Here is a 19,366-nt window from a genome sequence, read left to right as displayed (position 1 = left end):
GCTGGCCCGCCGATTCACCTCGGACGACCAGAACCGTCAAAAAGCCGTTCACGATGCCCAAAACTCGACTCCCACTTTTCTCCCGGTGGTGGTGGTGGTGAAAAACATTTATTGGGCTATATTTACAGAGAGGTGCTCGGGGAGAGACCTCTAGTTGGTCGCGCTCCTTGCAATACTGGGCGGAGTCTCTCATTCCGGGACCCCGTTGGTCTTGGCCGCTACGCAGGTCCGCCGAACTAGTGCTTGTTGGGCCTATATTGCCTGGCAGCCGAGTAGGGCCGCCTCCCAGTCCTCTCGGGAAGGGGAAGGGGTGATGGGGGGGGAGAGAAGGATTTTGCCTGCATGCCCAAACCATGTGGAAGGTGTCGGCCACCTCCCCACAGAAAGAGCAGTGGCCGTCAAAAGAAGGGTCAAAGTGCTTGAGAACCGCCGGGCACAGCGGTCTCGTCTGGTCGTTAGTGCCACACCATACGCCTGGGCTCGCTTCAAAACTCCTTCCGAAGTACGACGGGCCATACCGCGTTCTCGAGAGAACATCACCCGTTAATTACCTTGTTGAGCCGCTGACGCCGCCGTCCGACATGCGACGTCGTAACCGCGAAGTCGTTCAGTGTCTCAAGCCGCATCACCATTCTGCCGTCCTTCCAGAAAACTAAGTCGCCAGGATGGCTCCTTTATTTCTGCGGAGCCATTGTAAGGAAGAAAACGAACGTGCACAAAGAGTCAGCAGCATCGGCAGCATCAAGCGCGCGGCAGAGGCTCGAGCTCGGGAACTGCTCTGTGCATCCTAGAACCGGCGGTCGCTACGAACCCCAATAAATCTCCTTTATAATATATATATATATATGGGGGTTTCTTCAAAGTTCAGCACGCAGGAAAGTGACGACAAACTTTTTGGAATATTTATTTACTCAACGTTTCTGGCTGGTGGACCAGACGACTAGTACACCACCCAGAAACGTTAATAAGTCTTCCAAAAAGTTCGTCGTCTCTTTCCTGCGTATATATATATATATATATATATATATATATATATATATATATATATATATATATATATATATGCAGCCCAGAAGCGTTTCATACGTATTGTGGTGGAACAAAGCGTCCCAGGATACCACCGCTATGCATACTACTGCCACTTATAGCTCCGATTACCTGGTGATTTCTAACAGTAAGAAATTTAGGGGGAGCTAAAGATATATATATATATATATATATATATATATATATATAGTGAAGATGGCGTTTTCAAACACATCATTTGAATGTACAAAGCGATGATACGCACAACAAATGAAATTAGAAAAGGAATTGTCAGGTGACAGCAGAACACGTCACCAAATACGTGCTGTTACCAAATAAAAACAGAAAATACAGAGAAAAAACAAAAATAAAAGAATAGTGACGTGCTAGTAAAAAGAAGGGAATCGAGGCAAGATGTGACGGGCTCTGAAGATAGGCAACTCAATTTTCCTAGACTTTCATTCGAAGCGCAGACGCGACGGCGTCAAACATATAGATAAGAAAGGATTTCGGTTTTCTCTATCATAAATTGAACGAAATCCATATTCACGCAATATGACTTTCAGCGTATCAAACCAATGATCATTGAAGTGTATATGTATAAATATATATATATATATATATATATATATATATATATATATATATATATATATATATATATATATTGCGAATTACTATTATACAGTAAGTGAAATGGCCTGGAAATGCTTCAGTCAGTTATCTTTATATTTAATAGACAGGGACCACGTGATGAACCGTAGGCACCCGAAAAATGATCTGAATTTGCATTTATATCTTGCGCCTGTATAAAATCTCAAGATGATACAGGGACAAATGGCAATAAATGCCCCAGAGTGGTCCCGGATACCGCCCAGTAGCAGCAGTACAGCGCACATAAAAAATGCACATTTGCTACAAGGAATTATACTTGCTGTTTCAATCTACAGCATAAATGTATCGCTAGTTTAGGTAATAGTATTGTCAAGATTGTACGCAACGTCGTACGATCAACATAAATTACTTGGAATGGTCATAAAAAAAGATTGACTCGTCATCCCAGCCTTGCGAGAGTGGATGTCCAACCCAATCTGTTAAGAACCACCAATAGAACTGCTGAGGAGGGTGAGAGGGGGCAATTTCCGCTACATTTGATATATGTTGAGTTCACAGGTCTTCCAAGGCAACTGGATGATTTTTTTCTTCGCAAAACACATTCACAAAGCTCCAGATAGATTACATGCGTAATTTACAACAAATGTCATAATTAGTCCCCCATATTTGAAGTTTACCTACACATTGTCCATAACGCGCCCTTTATTTTCCCCAAATATAAACAAAATGTCTTGTTTACTTCACCGAGGACATGGCTGAAATTATGACGGAACGTGTTATGACGCCTGAAAATAGGGAAAGAAGAACGAAGCCTCATTCATTATTTGCAACGTTTCTAACCGGACCAGAAACGTATAAATTTCACCGCACATTGCAGCTACCATGTCCCGCTTCCATTTTTCACAAAATATAAACCTGTTGTAAATTGCAGCTATGTCGCGTCACTGGAAAGCATGGTTAGCGGCCATATCACACGTTCTAACACTAGAATAAGAATTTTTTTACAAAGTCTGTCTTCCATCCAACCGTATTTAGCTTCGCACAGAGAGTTTCCATAGTGTACCACTAATTTTTGCTAAATTTGGTCTCAGCTGCTTCTATAGTTCGGCCAGGGCAGCCGGCTCAGTTCTTCCCGGCTCCATAGATACGCTCATGGCCATAGACGTATCTATGGGCAGATACGCCCATAGATACGCTCACTGGGCATGGCAGCATCGACAGAATGCGGAGCACTAATCCGTTTGCCTTCCTTGTGCAGCTGTGTGGCCTTCTTGGGTGTTTCAACGTTGGCTGTCCGGACATCGGCGTGCTGAACCTCTCTGCGCATGTCCATCTTTCAACGCATCAAGACATCGATCAAGAAATACGCCCACCAGCATTGGAATCTTGGAATCCGTATCATCATTCTTCGGCAACACGTACTGATTGCCAGGAACCTGGACTGCAGGGGGCATCACAGTGCACTCAAGCTATAAATGGGATTCATGCTCGTTTTGCAACCACTGGGCATGGCAGCATCGACAGAATGCGGAGCACTAATCCGTTTGCCTTCCTTGTGCAGCTGTGTGGCCTTCTTGGGTGTTTCAACGTTGGCTGTCCGGACATCGGCGTGCTGAACCTCTCTGCGCATGTCCATCTTTCAACGCATCAAGACATCGATCAAGAAATACGCCCACCAGCATTGGAATCTTGGAATCCGTATCATCATTCTTCGGCAACACGTACTGATTGCCAGGAACCTGGACTGCAGGGGGCATCACAGTGCACTCAAGCTATAAATGGGATTCATGCTCGTTTTGCAACCACTGGGCATGGCAGCATCGACAGAATGCGGAGCACTAATCCGTTTGCCTTCCTTGTGCAGGTGAGCAAAAAGTATGGAAAATGTTTTCGTTCTAATGACCTATTCCTGTTGGTGCTGCCGTGCCCTCGGCTTTGTTGCTTGCTACAGGTTTTCACATTGTGTCTGAGGAAATTATTATTGTTAGCCGGAGACATTGAATCGAACCCTGGCCCTGACATGACCCGAATTTTACAACAACTTAATGATATTGCAGTCGACATAAAAGATATGAAAGAGAACAGATTACTGAACATAGAGAACAAATTAGATGCCCTGTCCAGGCTTGAGAGCCGAGTAACGTCCTGCCAAGAACAGGTTAGTTGTATGAGTACAACGATTGAAAGGCTTGAAGCAAGGCTTGAGCATCTTGAAAATTATAGTAGGAGGTCAAATCTGATCATATATGGCATCCCAGAAACTGAAGAAGAAACAAATGAATCGCTTGAAGAAACCGTAAACAAAGATATTTTTCATGATATTTTAGGGCTCGACCCTATCCCTATTGAGCGGATACATAGGTTAGGTAAACCGGCAATTGACAAAACACGTCCTGTAATCCTAAAGCTTTTAGACAGTAGGCATAAAACTGTGATACTCAAGAACGGAAAGAAACTAAAGGGAAAAAATTATTCAATTGGCGAAGACTTTTCAAAGAACGTTCGTGAACTAAGAAAGAAACTATGGGATAGCGCGAAGCCGAACCGAGATAAAAAAGAAAGGGTTTCCTTGGTGTTTGATAAGTTATATATCAATAATATTCCTTACGTTTGGGACTGCGAAAAAAATGATAAAGTGAGGGTTCAAAAAAACGACGGGATCGGCGCAAGTCGGCCCGTGACGCGAAGTTGTACGCAGTTGCGAAACCGCTCACCAATAAAGTGAGTGGTTCATTTACCTCAGCTTCTTTCTTCACTAAGACAGATAGCTTGTCTTGCCATAGTAACACGGGCCAATCTAGTATAAAAAGCTTGAGAATAGCTAACATTAACGCACGCAGCGTTGCAAACAAGAAAGACTCGCTTGAACTTAAACTGCTGGAGTTCGACCCACACATATCAGTCCTGACGGAAACTTGGTTACATGAGGACTTAGCAGATGACCTGGTATTTCCTCCTCATTATAAAGTTGTTCGCAAGGACAGGACCTCAAGGGGTGGTGGCGTAGCCATTCTCTTAAAAGACTCTGTAGAATGCGACCTTGTATATGATGTTCCTGACCTTGAATGCCTTTGCATAAAAATTTCTTGCTGGGGTCATTCTTTCATCCTGTATGGTTGCTACAGGCCACCAGATGCCGCACCCGACTATCTTATTAAGCTACAACATCACCTGTCTCATTTCCAAAATAAGAAAATACTGTTAATAGGTGACTTCAATCTGCCAGATGTGTGCTGGTACCGCTTACAAGGCGGTGCTAAGTCTGGGAGCAATGCAGACGTTCTGTTTGATGTCATGCTTACTCATGATTTAGCTCAAATTGTAAATCAACCTACTCGTGTACAAGGTTCATCTTCCTCTATACTAGACTTAGTTTTTGCTAGCCGTCAATATTCTATGCATACTGTATCGGTCGAAACAGGCATTTCAGACCATCACCTCGTAAGCGTATCGATAGATTTAGTTAAGTCCCCTTACCACAACAAAAAAGCCAGTCACGTACGTTGTTTCAAGGATTATTCTAGGGCTGATGATGCCGCAGTGATTGATCATATGGAAACTTGTTTATCGAGCTTCGATGATAATGACGATGTCTGCAAGCTGTGGGAGCGATTCGTCGAAATGTGGCAATATTGTCTAAATGCCTTTGTTCCGAATAAACGCAAAAAAGTTCACAAACGCACACCTTGGATGACGCGGAAGATTATTCAACTGAAGCGAAAACTAAAAAGATCTAAGAAAAAAAACCACCAGTTAAGTCAGATTGAAACGCTTAAAAATAATCTTGAACGTGCGGTTCGTGAGTCAAAAGACTTCTACTTTAACACAACATTACCCAGTTTTGTTAAAAATGACCCAAGTAAATTTTGGAACTTCCTGAGTGACAGCAAGAAACATATCTCAAAAATAACAGCGGAGGGAGATACTTTGACTGATCCGATTGATATTGCACGCCATTTTAATTATTTTTTTCACAGCGTATTCTCTAAAGAAGGTGTACAAACTGTACAAAGCGCATCAAATTTTCCTGTATCGGAGGTTGACTTTGTTAGCCTCCCTGGTGTATTTGCTTTGCTTTTAGAACTGAAACCTAAAACTTCTTCTGGTCCTGATAATTTACCCAATGTATTTTTGCGACGCTATGCCGAAATAATTGCGAAGTTTCTTTTTGTGCTGTTTAAAAAATCTCTGCTGTCATCAAAACTTCCGGTTGAATGGAAGACTGCTCGAGTTGTTCCCATCTTTAAAAAAGGTGACTGCACATTACTACAAAATTACCGTCCTATTTCTTTAACTTCCGCATGCTGTAAAATGCTCGAACATATTATTGCTAAACATATTAACAAATTTCTTGAAGAACACTCCATATTAAGCGACTTTCAGCATGGGTTTAGAAAGGGCTATTCTACAATAACACAATTAGTTACAATAGTACACACCTTTGCTAAAACACTGGATATGAATGGTCAAATAGACGCCATTTTTATGGATTTCAGCAAAGCATTTGATAAAGTTCACCACCAAAAACTGATTCAAAAACTAAAAAACATTAATCTTCCAGACATTTTAATATCGTGGATTCAAGATTACCTCACGAATAGAGTGCAATTTGTTTCAGTCGATGGGTGCAGCTCCAGTTGTCTCCCAGTCACCTCTGGGGTGCCCCAAGGAAGCGTCTTGGGGCCTTTGCTTTTTCAGATTTACATAAATGATATTGTTAATGTGGTTACTCCAGGAACTCATATTCGCTTGTTTGCTGATGATTGTGTCGTTTTCCGTCAAATTACGTGTACTAACGATCAAAACGAACTTGACCAGTGTCTTCGAAATGTTCTTGATTGGTGCAGCGAGTTTTCCATGGTTCTTAACACTGAAAAAACAGTTTCGATGCAAATAACACATAAAAAGAACCCAATTAACCACGTGTATACACTGGGATCATCAACACTAAAGCAGGTTAATAGCTACAAATATCTAGGTGTAACAATCACAAGCCGTCTTTCCTGGAACTCACATATAGATAACATATGCTCCTCTGCATTTAAAAAGCTGTGTTTTCTGAGGCATAAACTAAGAAATTCACCTTCTCACATAAAACTTCTAACGTATAACACTTACATCAGGCCAAAGCTCGAGTATGCTTCGGTTGTTTGGGACCCATTCACTAAACTTAACATAGATAAATTAGAAAGGGTTCAAAGAAAAGCTGTTAGGTTTATCTATTCCAAATTTAAAATCACCGACTCCCCCACTGACCTCATGGCGGCTAACAATATTGAAACACTTGAAACGCGAAGAGGAAAATATCGCCTTGAATTTCTTTATTCTTTACTTAACCATAAGTTTGCTTTGGATCCTTCACAGTACATATCCCCTCTAACCACACGTTATACCCGACATCATCACATTCACTCATTGACACCGTATTTTGCGAAAACTGACTGTTTTAAATATTCCTTTTTTCCGCGGACAATATCCGATTGGAACCATGTTATGACATCTTAATAGTTTGCAATATTTGTCTCCTTATTTTTATGTATATTTCTTTTCATTGTGTTCTGTATCTTTTGAGTTTTAAGAATATATGCCTGTCCTGCTTGGACCCTGAAAAGGGTCTGCAGTATGTACTAAATAAAAAACTAAATAAAAAAAATTCTGGAGTGCCTGTACACGCAATTTATTGCGAAAGCCCAAATTGCCCATCCATTTTGAACATCACTTACACATCATCCATTAACTTGTCTTTAACGTCACCAAACATGACGAAGCTGCATTCTTTAGTTCAGTGAGGACACCAGGTGAAACTAATATATCATGCATGAAAAAGTAATAAAGAAGAACAGGCTTAAATAAGCTTTCGCAATGCTTCTAAATACGCCACAAAGGTTAAAACTACGCGACACATTGCACTTAATGTGCTGCCTATTCCTTCAAATTATAAAATATCTGAAACGCAGAGTTTTCTTGGGACGTTAGGAAACCTCGCTAATAGTAGTAGCGTAATACTTTCGAACACTTGCTTACATTTTTTTAACGCTGTATTTGATCAAGACGTATTTACCATGGCGCACAAACTTGGAGTTTTGCTCCCCTGATGTTCGCAAAATTTTACCCCAATTGTATTTATACCAGCGCAGCCGCCTAAGTCTTACACCGCTCGTAAAACAGACTAATTACGCTATGGACCACTTGCATACGTATTCTACTGGAAAATGTGCATTTAACCCACTCATTTGGGAACATTGCCTACACCTTATCCATACCATGCCCACAATTTCTGCTAGATGTAAACAAGATGTCTTGTTTAGCTCACCGAGGACACTGGGGAAACAAACTACGAATCTCGTAATATCCCCTACATTCACGGCGTGCACGTTTGTGAACGCGACTTATTTTTGCCATTACAGTGCAGTGGTTGCAAGGAATAGACAATGAACATTAAGCGTTGAGTAAATTGAACATTCTGCTTTCTTAAAGTACACCCATTTTGCTTCTGAGTGAAATGTATCGCTTCACACGACCGCTTTCATGAAGGCACTATCCTCTTTGACGGGACGTTTGAAGTGTGGCGTTTCGAGAGCAATCGCGAAAGAATATTTCTTCCCTTGTGCATGTAATTAGAGCGGGTGATTCAATATATTTAATGAAGAGACGTAGCCTGACTGACTGTACAATAAATGAATATGCAATGGCCAGGCAGCCACTGAAACACGACGTCGTGTCCTTTCGCTATCATACGATGGTGCATTTCTCGTATCTCCGACACTGGTTGTTCACACGACCCGCGACGAAGAGATGACAGAAGACGTTGTAAGGCCGCCTTCGAATCGCAGAATATTGCCTACCGATTAGCGAGTAGGTTGTTAATGTAATCAACGGCACCTCGGAGGGCAACAAGCTCCGATCCGGTCGATGTTGTCATGTGAGAGATCTTGTATCGGATGCTAATTGACCGTGATGGTATAACCACTGCGCCGGTGGAGCTGGTCTGAGTGGAAGCGCCATCCGTATATATCTGGACTCGGTCAAAGTAGAAAGTGTTCAAACAATCCAGAGCTGCTTGCTTCAGGGCCAAGGTAGGCAGGTCGGTCTTCTTTTTTATCCCTGGAACCGTAAGACGCACTTGAGGTTGTTTTAAACACCACAAAGCTGAGGTTGAACGTGCTGAGGGTGTGAAGCCCGATGGTAGACAGGCACGATAGATGCTGACCTCGTTGGAGAAGGACGCCTGTGGTCGTCGTTCCGGCAGGCAGGCAAGAGAGCTTGATTGCATGCGTGAAACATGAGGAACATGGGCCCTAAGCGTGTCGGTGCTAATAATGTAAGTCGTGATCGGATGGTCTCGAGCCATTATAATGGTTCCTGCTGTTGAGGCGCTCCGCGGAAGTCCTAGGCAAACACGTAGTGCCTGTGCTTGCACGCTCTGAAGTTCTCGAAGATTTGACTTGCATGTTTTAGCAAGCACAGGAGAACTATAACGTAGCAATCCGATAAAAAGTGCTCGATATAACTGTAGCATGGAGCCCACTGACGATCCCCATGTTTTCCCGGCGATAAACTTGAAGACATGAACAATAGATGTGAGCTTCTTCTTCAAGTGGGCAACATGAGGGCTCCAAGAGAGGTCCCGGTCCACAATGACACCCAAAAACCGATGATTTCTCTTGTAGGAGATAGGCTGGCCATTAATGCATACTGGATAACGAGACATTGGATTTCGTGTAAAAGCGATTAACGCACATTTTTCTGTTGAGATGGTAAGGCCTTGTGTGTGAAGATAGTGAGATGCCTGAGTTGCTGCTTTCTGTAGCCTTGCGCGAACCTGCAGACGAGTGACCGCTGATGACCAGATGCAGATGTCGTCGACGTAGATTGAGACACTCACTGTTTCCGGTAGGGATTCGGCCAGGCCAAGAAGCGCGAGGTTGAAAAGAGTAGGGCTTAGAACACCACCTTGGGGAACTCCTGGGCATATGTAGTGGTCGGTAGTCGGACCATCTTCCGTACGTACGAACAAGGACCTTTGTGTCAAGTAGTTTCTGATCCATCGATATACTCGCCCTCCTAGTTCAATTGTCAAAAGTGCGTCTAGAATGGGTTGATGGGAAATCTTGTCTTAAGCGCCTTTCACGTCCAGAAAGAGCGCTACTGATAATGGTTTAAAATATTTTTGCTGTTCTAGAGATGACACTAGATCGATGACACTGTCAATCGATGAACGGCCTCATCGAAATCCCGCCATTGAATCAGGGTAAATCTTGTGGTGTTCTAGGTACCATTCGAGAGGCATGAGGATCATGCGTTCCATGAGTTTCCCGACGCAGCTGGCAAGTGCTATAGGCCGATATGATGCCAGTTCGAGCGGCGACTTTCCTGCTTTTAGTAGCGGTAACAGGCGGCTGCGTTTCCACTCCTGTTAGACGACACCATCTTGCCATGAACTATTAAAAAGGCTCAGGAGTTCTCTTCGTGCTTCTCGGCCTAGGTGGCGCAAAGCAGTATATGTTATGCCATTGGGCCCTGGTGAAGACGAATACCTACAGAGCGCCATAGCAGCTTCTAACTCTTCCATAGAGAATGGAGCCTCCGTACTGGTATCTCGTGGACGGGAGATGTCGCTTAAAGCCATGCCAGGGACTAAGACTGTGCCGCCGGCGATTTGCACGCTAAATTCCTCTGCAACGTCTATCTCACGGCGGTTTTGATAGAGAGCGAGGGCGTAAAAGGGTGTCGTTGCTGGGGTCTTGAGCACAGATCCCGTAGGGTACGCCACACACGGCACAATGGCTTGCGGGGGTCTAGTTACTCGCAAAAGCATTTCCATCTTTGATCCGCTAGCTTATCCATTCGGCGTCTTATCTTCTTTTGCATGCGGCGAGCTTCTCTGAGGTCAAGAATTGACTTCGTGCGCCCGTACCTCCTTTCAGACCGGCGACGTATTGTACGAAGCCTTTCCAATTCAATGTCATTCTCTGTACGCTTTTTCGAATGTGTGAAGCAACGCGTGCAATCTTGCATTGCGTCTGCAATTATGTCTTCTAATCTGCGTGCGATATGTTTCTTGTAGGTGTCTTCTACTCGATCTTGAAAGACTGACCAGTCGATTTGGCGAGATACATCCGGTAATGCGGCGTCTAGTCCATCGATTCTCACATATAGGTCGGAATATGATCACTTCCATGGGTTTCAATATCAGTGAACCACTGCACGCTCGAAGTCAGGTAACGGGACACCAAAGTCAAGTCAAGGCAGCTGCTGTACGTTGTTCCTCACAGAAATGTCGGACTTCCCTCATTTAGAAGACACAGGTTGTGGCCTGATGCAAAGGATATTAGTTACCTGCCCCTCGAATTTATCCTGGAGCTTCCCCATATATGGTGGTGAGAATTGAAGTCCCCTGTTATTATCCAAGGACCGGGAATAGCAGCCATAATACCTTCTAGTCTTTTGCTGTCAAACTGACTTGTTGGGGATAGGTAGACGCCAATAATAGTTAAAGAGAGCCTCTTCTTTTTCATACTAACACATATGTATTAGTTACCGTCGTGTGGCACTACGGGTTGCGAAAAATATGTTAGGTCCTTGCGAATGTAAACCAGAACCTTACTGCTACGGACACACGTTGTTGAAACAAAAGGTTCATATCCTGATAGTCTTATGGAGGCTGATAAGTTCGGTTCACAGATCACCAGTATAGGAAAGTGGTAGTCAACACGAACTGTCGAAAATCCGAAATATGTGACCTTACGCCTCTCGCATTCCATTGGAATATGGGGCCACTTCTGACATCATCCCGGAACGATCGCTGTTGCTGTCGATGAGCCATGGTTCTGCTGTAGAAGTTCTCAAGCACTGGACTTCTGAAGGCTTGCTAGAACCGGATTGATGGCATCCAGCACTTGCAACGCACTTCGAGCTGTTGGTGTCTGTATCTTGTCCAGAAGAACACGAATAGTACTCACCAGAGAGCTGATCATGACAACAATTTGCTGATCTTGGTCCGTCAATTTATCAGGAACAGTCGAAGTGTCCCTTGCTGTAGAAGTCTGATTTCGCTCAGTAGGAGCATGTAGCCTCGGGAGTGCACGCCACGCGTCAGCAGCAGAGCTGTTCGTTGCACCTTTGTCCTTTGAGCTGACTGCGTTTGGCCTGGGCGGAAGAGTAGGTGGCAATGTACGTGGCTGGGGCGCTGCAGAGGCTTTGGAGGTTCGTGATCGACGTCGGCGACGCGATCGTCGCCGCCTAATAGATGTTGCTGCTTCTCGGTGAGACGAGTGGTTTCTAACCATTTTCCTCAATATTGCCATTTCCTTGCGAATTAAAGGGCATTCCTTCGAGGATGCATCGTGAGGGCCGCTGCAGTTTCTGCACTTCAGCACACTGGCCTAGCACGTGTTAGTGGTGTGGGGCCCAGTGCAGCGAGAACAGACGGTAGTGTTCTTGCACACACTACTCACATGCCCAAACTTCATGCACTTCCAGAACTCCAGCGGTTTTGGTGTGAAGGGGCGAACTGCGTGTCGGAAGTGGCCCACCTTTACATGTGATGGGAGGGATTCGCCTTTAAATATGATTTTGACACACCGTAATGTGCCAAGACGAAACGCGTTTGTGATGATGGTGTTTTCTGTAGCTGGCTTGATTAAGATCGACAGATCGGAGTCGACAATGGTCTCGTCATCATGGTAAATTACGCCGCTACTGACTTGTTTGCCCAGCAAAATATGAGGGCGGACTTTTATCCCGTCAAGTTCCGTGACATTGCGCAAAGAATCCAATGCATCCGCGTGTTCTACGTCAATCGCTAGGACGTTCTTACGGATGTTCACTCTGATATCTTTGATTTCATTCGGAACCAGTGCCTCTAGATGTGAAGACACGGTTTGCCTGTTCATGCGTCTCAGGTTATCAGTAGCGAGAACTGGCGCGAACAGGATGGCGAGCTCCTCGGTATTCCGCGAAGATCTCACGGTGGACTTACTCGAATTCGAGGATGCGCTGAGAAACCTTCGTTTTGCTTTACGACTCCGCACCAGCTCGAAGGTGTCGTCACAGGAATCCTCACTGCTGACATAATACTGCATGGTGTCGTCGCTGTCAGTGTCGTTCTCGGTGCCGTTGCGCTTCCTGGAGGCAGCCGCCGCGGGCACTGCCGAGTCCGGCGGACGCGCGTGAGACTCCATCTCCATCGCAGTTAAGGAGGAGACAGCAGTTCACTGGCAAAGTCTAAGAAATCCACAAACTAAGTAGAGCTGGAAGACTCGGCGTTCGGCCAGTATAAAATGCATATAGTCATTCTCCCACCTTGACTAGCTCTCTGTATGGAGTCTCGAGCCCCCACCTTGGGATAAAATTATTTAAATTTCACACATTCATCAACACTCGATCGTAATTCGTAACTGACGGTATTGTGGCAGGCGGCGCGAACAAGTATAGCCGCCGTCGCCACGGTGCAGCGGGATCTCGGGAGCGGCCGACCACGCGGTCGCTCAGGTCGAACGCGCTAGTGCGTACAATTCTCACGCGACCTGCACGTGAGCCCATCTCCTCCTTCACCTGCTGTGGGGGCGATAGTCGCGCCGCTACAGTAGTTCACGAAAATACATGAAAAAACGAGGGTTTAGCAATTATCTGCGACATTTGCGTGTAAGTCATCAAAGTGAGTTTCGCAACCGAATTGCGCTTAAAATTTTCGCATTTTCACGGAATTTCTCGTACGTATCTCGTGCGTTGTCTTAGGAGTCAAGGAAACACCTAGATTAGCGGCCGTATGACACGCTTGAACGCTCCAATGAGTAATTTTCTACAAAGGCTGTAATGGACCTACACAGACTAAACATATATCGCTCGTCACTCGCAACATTGTTTCGTACGTCGAATAAATATAAACACCGTACTCCGTATATTTTAAGGAGGATACCAGGGGAAAACAAGCAAATGCGGTGTATAACGCATGAAAATTCGGATAAAGCGACCAGTCAGTTAGTGCTTTCAGAATACATAAGCAACTTACACAATGCAAATGTTCGGTACACATCCCCAAAAAGTGGCGTCATCTTCTTCAAATTACGAAATATCTGCTGTGTTTGCTTCTGCTGCGAAACAAGCAATAGTGTAGCTCTTAACTAGAAACAGCCTGAAACTGAAATCGTCAGTCAGAAGCGACACATGCCTTTAGAAAAAAATTCCAGTCGGTTCTGTAGATATTGAAATGGCTCTGCGAGTTCGCCCAAGGTCATTTTCACGAGCACATCTACGATAAGTCGTGATTGCACAGTTAAATTTTACGGTTATACCTGTAAGATGTTTGATTAGATTTCTGATGGTGATAAGATACTGAGACTGCAACGCTGCAACGGTCAGGGATTAAATAGTTCCAGCATTTGATAATCCAACGATTTCAGGCTGTAGAGCACATCATTCATTGGGCGCGGCTGACTATAATAGTTTATAGTCACTGGGGCATGATGCAAGGTACGCAAGCTGCAGGTTTGTTAGGGCGGGAACTGCCCAGCGCCAGGTGGTATCCGTAACATGAGCATGTATGGCGAATCCCGCGCGTCGTTCGATGCGGGAAATGCCGAGAAGGCACAAAAGGCAACCTTCGTTGTCCAAGCATGGATAGGCGTAGTAAAGAAAAGCATTACTTATGTGGTCATTCTACTCAGAAAGAACATTTCGCTTCAGCTGTAGTTGTAATGGATTTTCCAGCGTGCAGCGGAAAGTGCCAGTGCCCGTTTTCAAAAGTGTGTTTTTGTGTGTGGGGGGGGGGGGAAGTGAACGACATCATTTGCCCCCCCCCCCTGAATATACACCTATGTTTGGTGTTGCGTACCGCATGGCCTCTCCCTTAGGGCACCGCGTCATGTTTTACGATGTCTGCTACCCTTTCCTCCACGTCCGATTTCAAAGGTTCCAATTAAGTGCTATGCAAAAAACACGCATAATTGGTGCAATCTTATTTTATTTCCAACTACGCGCGAGGTTCTCCTACCAGCGCATAAGTTATGTGTCAATTGGCTTCGCGGTGACGCGCATACATGTAACTTGGTGTGCTGCATCGCGTCTTGCGCCACGTATACTTATAGTGAATATGCACGTGCACGGTGAGGCGCTTCTTCTTAAGTTTGAGAATGCGCTTCGGTCCTAGAACATCCGTGCAAAAGCCACGGGCACAATTACAACGTCGGTTTTTATATGCTCAGCCTTACCCGCGCTATCCCACAAAAGCGCCCGCCACGCGACCTCGGATTAGAGTTTCCGGCATTAGCTCTCCGGAATCGGTACACTTTACTCGGCAATAACCCGACCGAGCAGACACGCTAGACCACGTGGAGGAACAAAAAGAACGCTTCGCTTTAATAAAAGACATTCGTTCTTGAAGGCGCGCATATCTGTTGCAATAGGGATACTTAGCTGCCGCTTGTTGCTTCATTGCCTAATTCTGTAAAGAACAAAGCCGGTTTCCTGGCACATCAGTAGGCCGAGTACAGATAGGTTTATCATAAACCATTTTGTCTGCCTCGCCACCGCTTCGTCGTCTACTCGGAGGGAAAAACCCTCAAAGGTCGCAAGTAGCTAGGAAATGAAAGGTTCGCCCTTGAAAATTGTGAAGAAACCACTTTATGGCGCCCTCCTCTCAAAAGGCAAATTTGGCATTATTGCTCACGTTGTCAGCATGTGCACGTGATTGAATTACTTATATTCACAGTGTTTTGTTTTTAGAAAACGCGAATTCGTATTTGGTCTTTGTACTTTTCACGTTCAGGTTCAGCTTGTGACTATATTCGTGATGCGACCCGTCAGATACAGCTGATATAAAGACAAGGGGCAGTGAAAGTGTCAGTTGTCAGCCTGTTCCTTGCTTTCCATTTCGTGTGTACTGTATATATGTCTTCAAAGTCAATAATAATAATAATAATAATAATAATAATAATAATACATGTAAAGGAAAATGACCATGAGATAAAACACTGGTACTATTGGGAATTATAAGCAAGATATAGAGCCTGTGAATTTATAAGAAAATTGTTCGCTTAGTAATTTGTCAACTAAGATCCCTTGAGGATAGTTGAGCAAATAATTAACAGGAAGAATTCAGTACATACGCAGTCAAGATGTATCACTCAAGGAAAATCGCTGTAAGTAATAATGCCAATCACCTGTGTTTTCTTTTTATGTACAGAACAGAAAACGTGAAAGTAATAAAAACTAGCCCAAGAAGCAGTGCCAGTGGTAATATGATTATGAAAGCAAATCAAGCCGATAATAATGTCTCTTTGGGGAAAAAATGCACATGGCTTGATTAGTGCTCATATGGGAAATCCTGTTTTTGTTGTTATTTTACGCAAGCAATGTGATAAAGAAACATTAAGTGAAAATCTAATTGAATACCGAGAAATTCCACTCAGTCGAAAGCCATAATGAGGTGACCATTGAGAGCCATTTCAGGCATACGAGGTAATTCTCTTTGAAATGGAAGTACGACCTGAACGTAGGATATACTACATGAATAGTGAGGACACTTGGGTAAATCATTGACATAGATATATCATTAGAGAAAAGGGCAGCGAAGTTATCGTGAAGAGAGGCTTCTGGTTTGCTACCCTACATTAGGCGACGTGACCTAAATTCAGAACAGTAAAGGACCGGTATGGGCCTCATGCCAATCCTAGGTTAATAATTTTTCTTCCGGAATAAGCACCTGGTGTTCACACTATTATGTTGTACACGCAATATTTCTCGGCGAAGTTGGTAACGTTTTAACATTGTGCTGGAATGTTTATTCTAATAAATAGTAGTTCGGCAAAGAAAATGCTATGGTTGATTGTATAAAGAAGCTCGCAATGAAGTCTAAGAAACCAAGCCCACAAAATTAACAAGTTTAACTGATTCCCTAGCGAAATCAATTAATGATATCAAAATTAACGAAGTCATACTACCCGTACAAAAAAAACATATTGGCAGGGCTTCAATAAGGCTCTTCTTTTTTTTTTTCACGTAGCTGCTGATACGATTATACAATAACCTCTCTACAGCTTCACTGATCGATGACTGAGTACAGACCCTTTATTTATTACCCTTTTTATGTAAAGGAAAGACGCTAGCTTGGAGAGAACTTAGGAAAGTTTCAAATTTCATGCAAGATAGCGAACGTCCTGAAACTGTAGGCCCTATATTTCACCTTGTTTTAGTTACGCTTTCTTCTTTTTTGTCACCCTGTCACCCTTAAAGCGGCACTAAAAGTAATTATTTAAGCGGTTCTCGTAAACATTAAATAACGTTTCTAGAATGCCGAAAAGACAACTCTTGCTGTCACCGAATGCCTTGGTAAGACAGAAGATACGTGAATACGAAATACGGGAGACGGCCCCTTCATTTTCCCGCACCAGCGTTTCGTGACGTCCTAGATTTTGATAGCGGCTCCGGAGGTTTGCTCAACGCATTAACGATTGAAAACGACTCCATTGTGTTCTTAAATGGACCATAGCTTGAAGAACTTCTTCCGCGCTAAAGCGCTCGAAATAGTGCAATACTTACTGAGCATAATACTGGGCCATCTGTCGTGTCACTGTTTTGCATAAGGGCGAAACAGCATTTTTTTTCTCTCACTGTAATCAACAGCTTCACGCAAAAGAAAATTGTGTTTCGAGAAAATACATGGCCATTCATGATTTATTTCGTGCTTGCCTTTAATGTATCTTTAAACCAGAAGCTCGGATGCATGAATTGACACGCGCTATTTCTTATTAAAATTATGCTGAAAACAATGAAATTGTAGGGACGCAGGCAAAACGAAATGTTTGTATTCATATCACTGGTATATATTTTTCACACAACAGCTTATAATCTCGCAATCTAAAGCACAACTTTAAAGGAATCCGACGTACAAACATTTCACAAGTTATGCTAACGTTATTCTAGCCAAACCAGATATGCGTTTGACACGTATTTCATGTAAGAAAACGTAGTTGAAGCAAACAGGCAAGCTTCTCCGCAGATGCCAAGGCACTACTCTTTTTTCTTTCCCTTTAGTGCTACGTGACGCCGTATGAGCGAGCATTTCCCTAAGCGCATTCCTCCGCTATCATATTTATCCAAAAGAGCATTACACATTACAGCAATAAATGTAATTGTGAACTGGCGTGGAATTCGCAGGTTCATATATTTAAAGAAATCGGGGGCTTTACGGGCCAAAACCACGATCTGATTATGAGGTACGCCGTAGTGGGAGTCTCCGGAAATATTGACCATCCGGGGTTCTTTAACGTGCACCTAAATATAAGTAAACTGGTGTTTACGAAATTTCAACTCCGTCTAAATGCGGCCACCGTGGCCGGGATTCGATCCCGCGACCTCATGCTTTGCAGCCCAACACCATAGCCATCAAGCAATCACAGCGGGCGGCTTCCCACATCGCCTGCGTGGCGAAATTCAACCATATATCACAGTAAGACCGCAGTACCGTTTCTTTTCTGTAAATGCATGTTTATAATGGCCAAAAGCTGCAGACGCCAGCAACAGAACACTGTTGACCCTCTTATACATGTAGTTTAGAGTGTTGATACGGATAATAGACGTTTATGACACGTTGGAGATACCACATATCAATTGGTGATATTGCAAACCTCATTATTGTAGCAAGATCTCATGTACACGAAATCGCCTTTTCTTTTTCCTGGTGTACTTACTTTCCAATTTTCTTCTTTTTTTTTTCAGTATCCAACTGGGATGGAAAGACCCCAATGTAACAGCGAATCTCGGACGGGCTCCCGTCCCGATAACCCTGACCAATTACAACAATGTAAGTTTAAAAATTAATTTCGGGAATATGCTTACATGTCAATAAACACTCCCATTTAGCTGACAATGGTGCACAGTGCATCCCAGTTTTTTCTAGTTCAAGACAAATAATTCTTCAGAAATCCGCTTCGACAACATTCATGTTTTCTTCTCATTTCTGTTGTCGCTTACTATTCCTAAACAGATGCAATACTACGGAGTCCTGACTATCGGTACCCCGCCCCAATCTTTCAAGCTACTCATGGACACGGGCTCCAGTAACTTTTGGGTGCCGTCGGTGAATTGTGATCAGAGCATGGCCTGCCGTAAGTATACGCACGCCTACTATGATTTTCATTACGCCATTCGAAAACCTAACTCGTAACCCTCGGTTTCTTACCTCCACACGATCGCAGGTAACCACGCAAAGTATGACAGCAGCCAGTCCAGCACCTACACCAAAAACGGACGGTACATCCGGATCCGCTACAGTGGCGGCGTGGTACGGGGCGTCACGAGCATCGACAACGTGGGCGTCGGTCCGGCCACTGTGACGCAGTACAAGTTCGCCGAGATGGATCACTCAGACGGCAAGCTGTTCATGAGCGCAAAGTATGACGGCATCTTCGGACTGGCCTTCCCGAGCATCTCGCAGAACAACCAGCTACCACTGTTCGACGCCATGGTGAAGCAGGGCGTTGTCCAGCAGGCCGTGTTCTCGCTCTACCTGAGCAAGCAGCCCAGCGAGCAAAACGGCGGGGAGATCTACTTCGGAGGCATCAACGCGCAACGCCACACGGGTGACATCTATTATGTGGCCGTCAACCAGCCCGGTCACTGGCAGGTCACCATGGACAAGTGAGCGCACTTGCTAAGGAGGGAATGGGATAGGTAGAATAAGACTTTGCGCCAAGCACGTTGGGCCAGTATGCGCGAGCCTCGA

General features: G+C 44.2%; 1 protein-coding gene across 1 annotated transcript in view; it reads left to right on the top strand.

Moving 5' to 3' along the window:
* Positions 1-19,366, top strand: part of LOC142592746 (lysosomal aspartic protease-like) — a 62,824-nt gene that overhangs the window by 29,863 nt on the left and 13,595 nt on the right. Inside the window, exons 3-5 of the mRNA XM_075704424.1 lie at positions 18,361-18,445; positions 18,629-18,749; positions 18,840-19,281. Of these exons, the coding sequence (XP_075560539.1) occupies positions 18,361-18,445; positions 18,629-18,749; positions 18,840-19,281 (648 nt within the window). The remainder of the gene's footprint in view (positions 1-18,360; positions 18,446-18,628; positions 18,750-18,839; positions 19,282-19,366) is intronic.

The sequence above is a fragment of the Dermacentor variabilis genome, chromosome 1 (assembly GCF_050947875.1).
Source record: "Dermacentor variabilis isolate Ectoservices chromosome 1, ASM5094787v1, whole genome shotgun sequence".
NCBI lineage: Eukaryota > Metazoa > Arthropoda > Arachnida > Ixodida > Ixodidae > Dermacentor > Dermacentor variabilis.
This window is presented reverse-complemented; position numbering and strand designations above follow the sequence as displayed.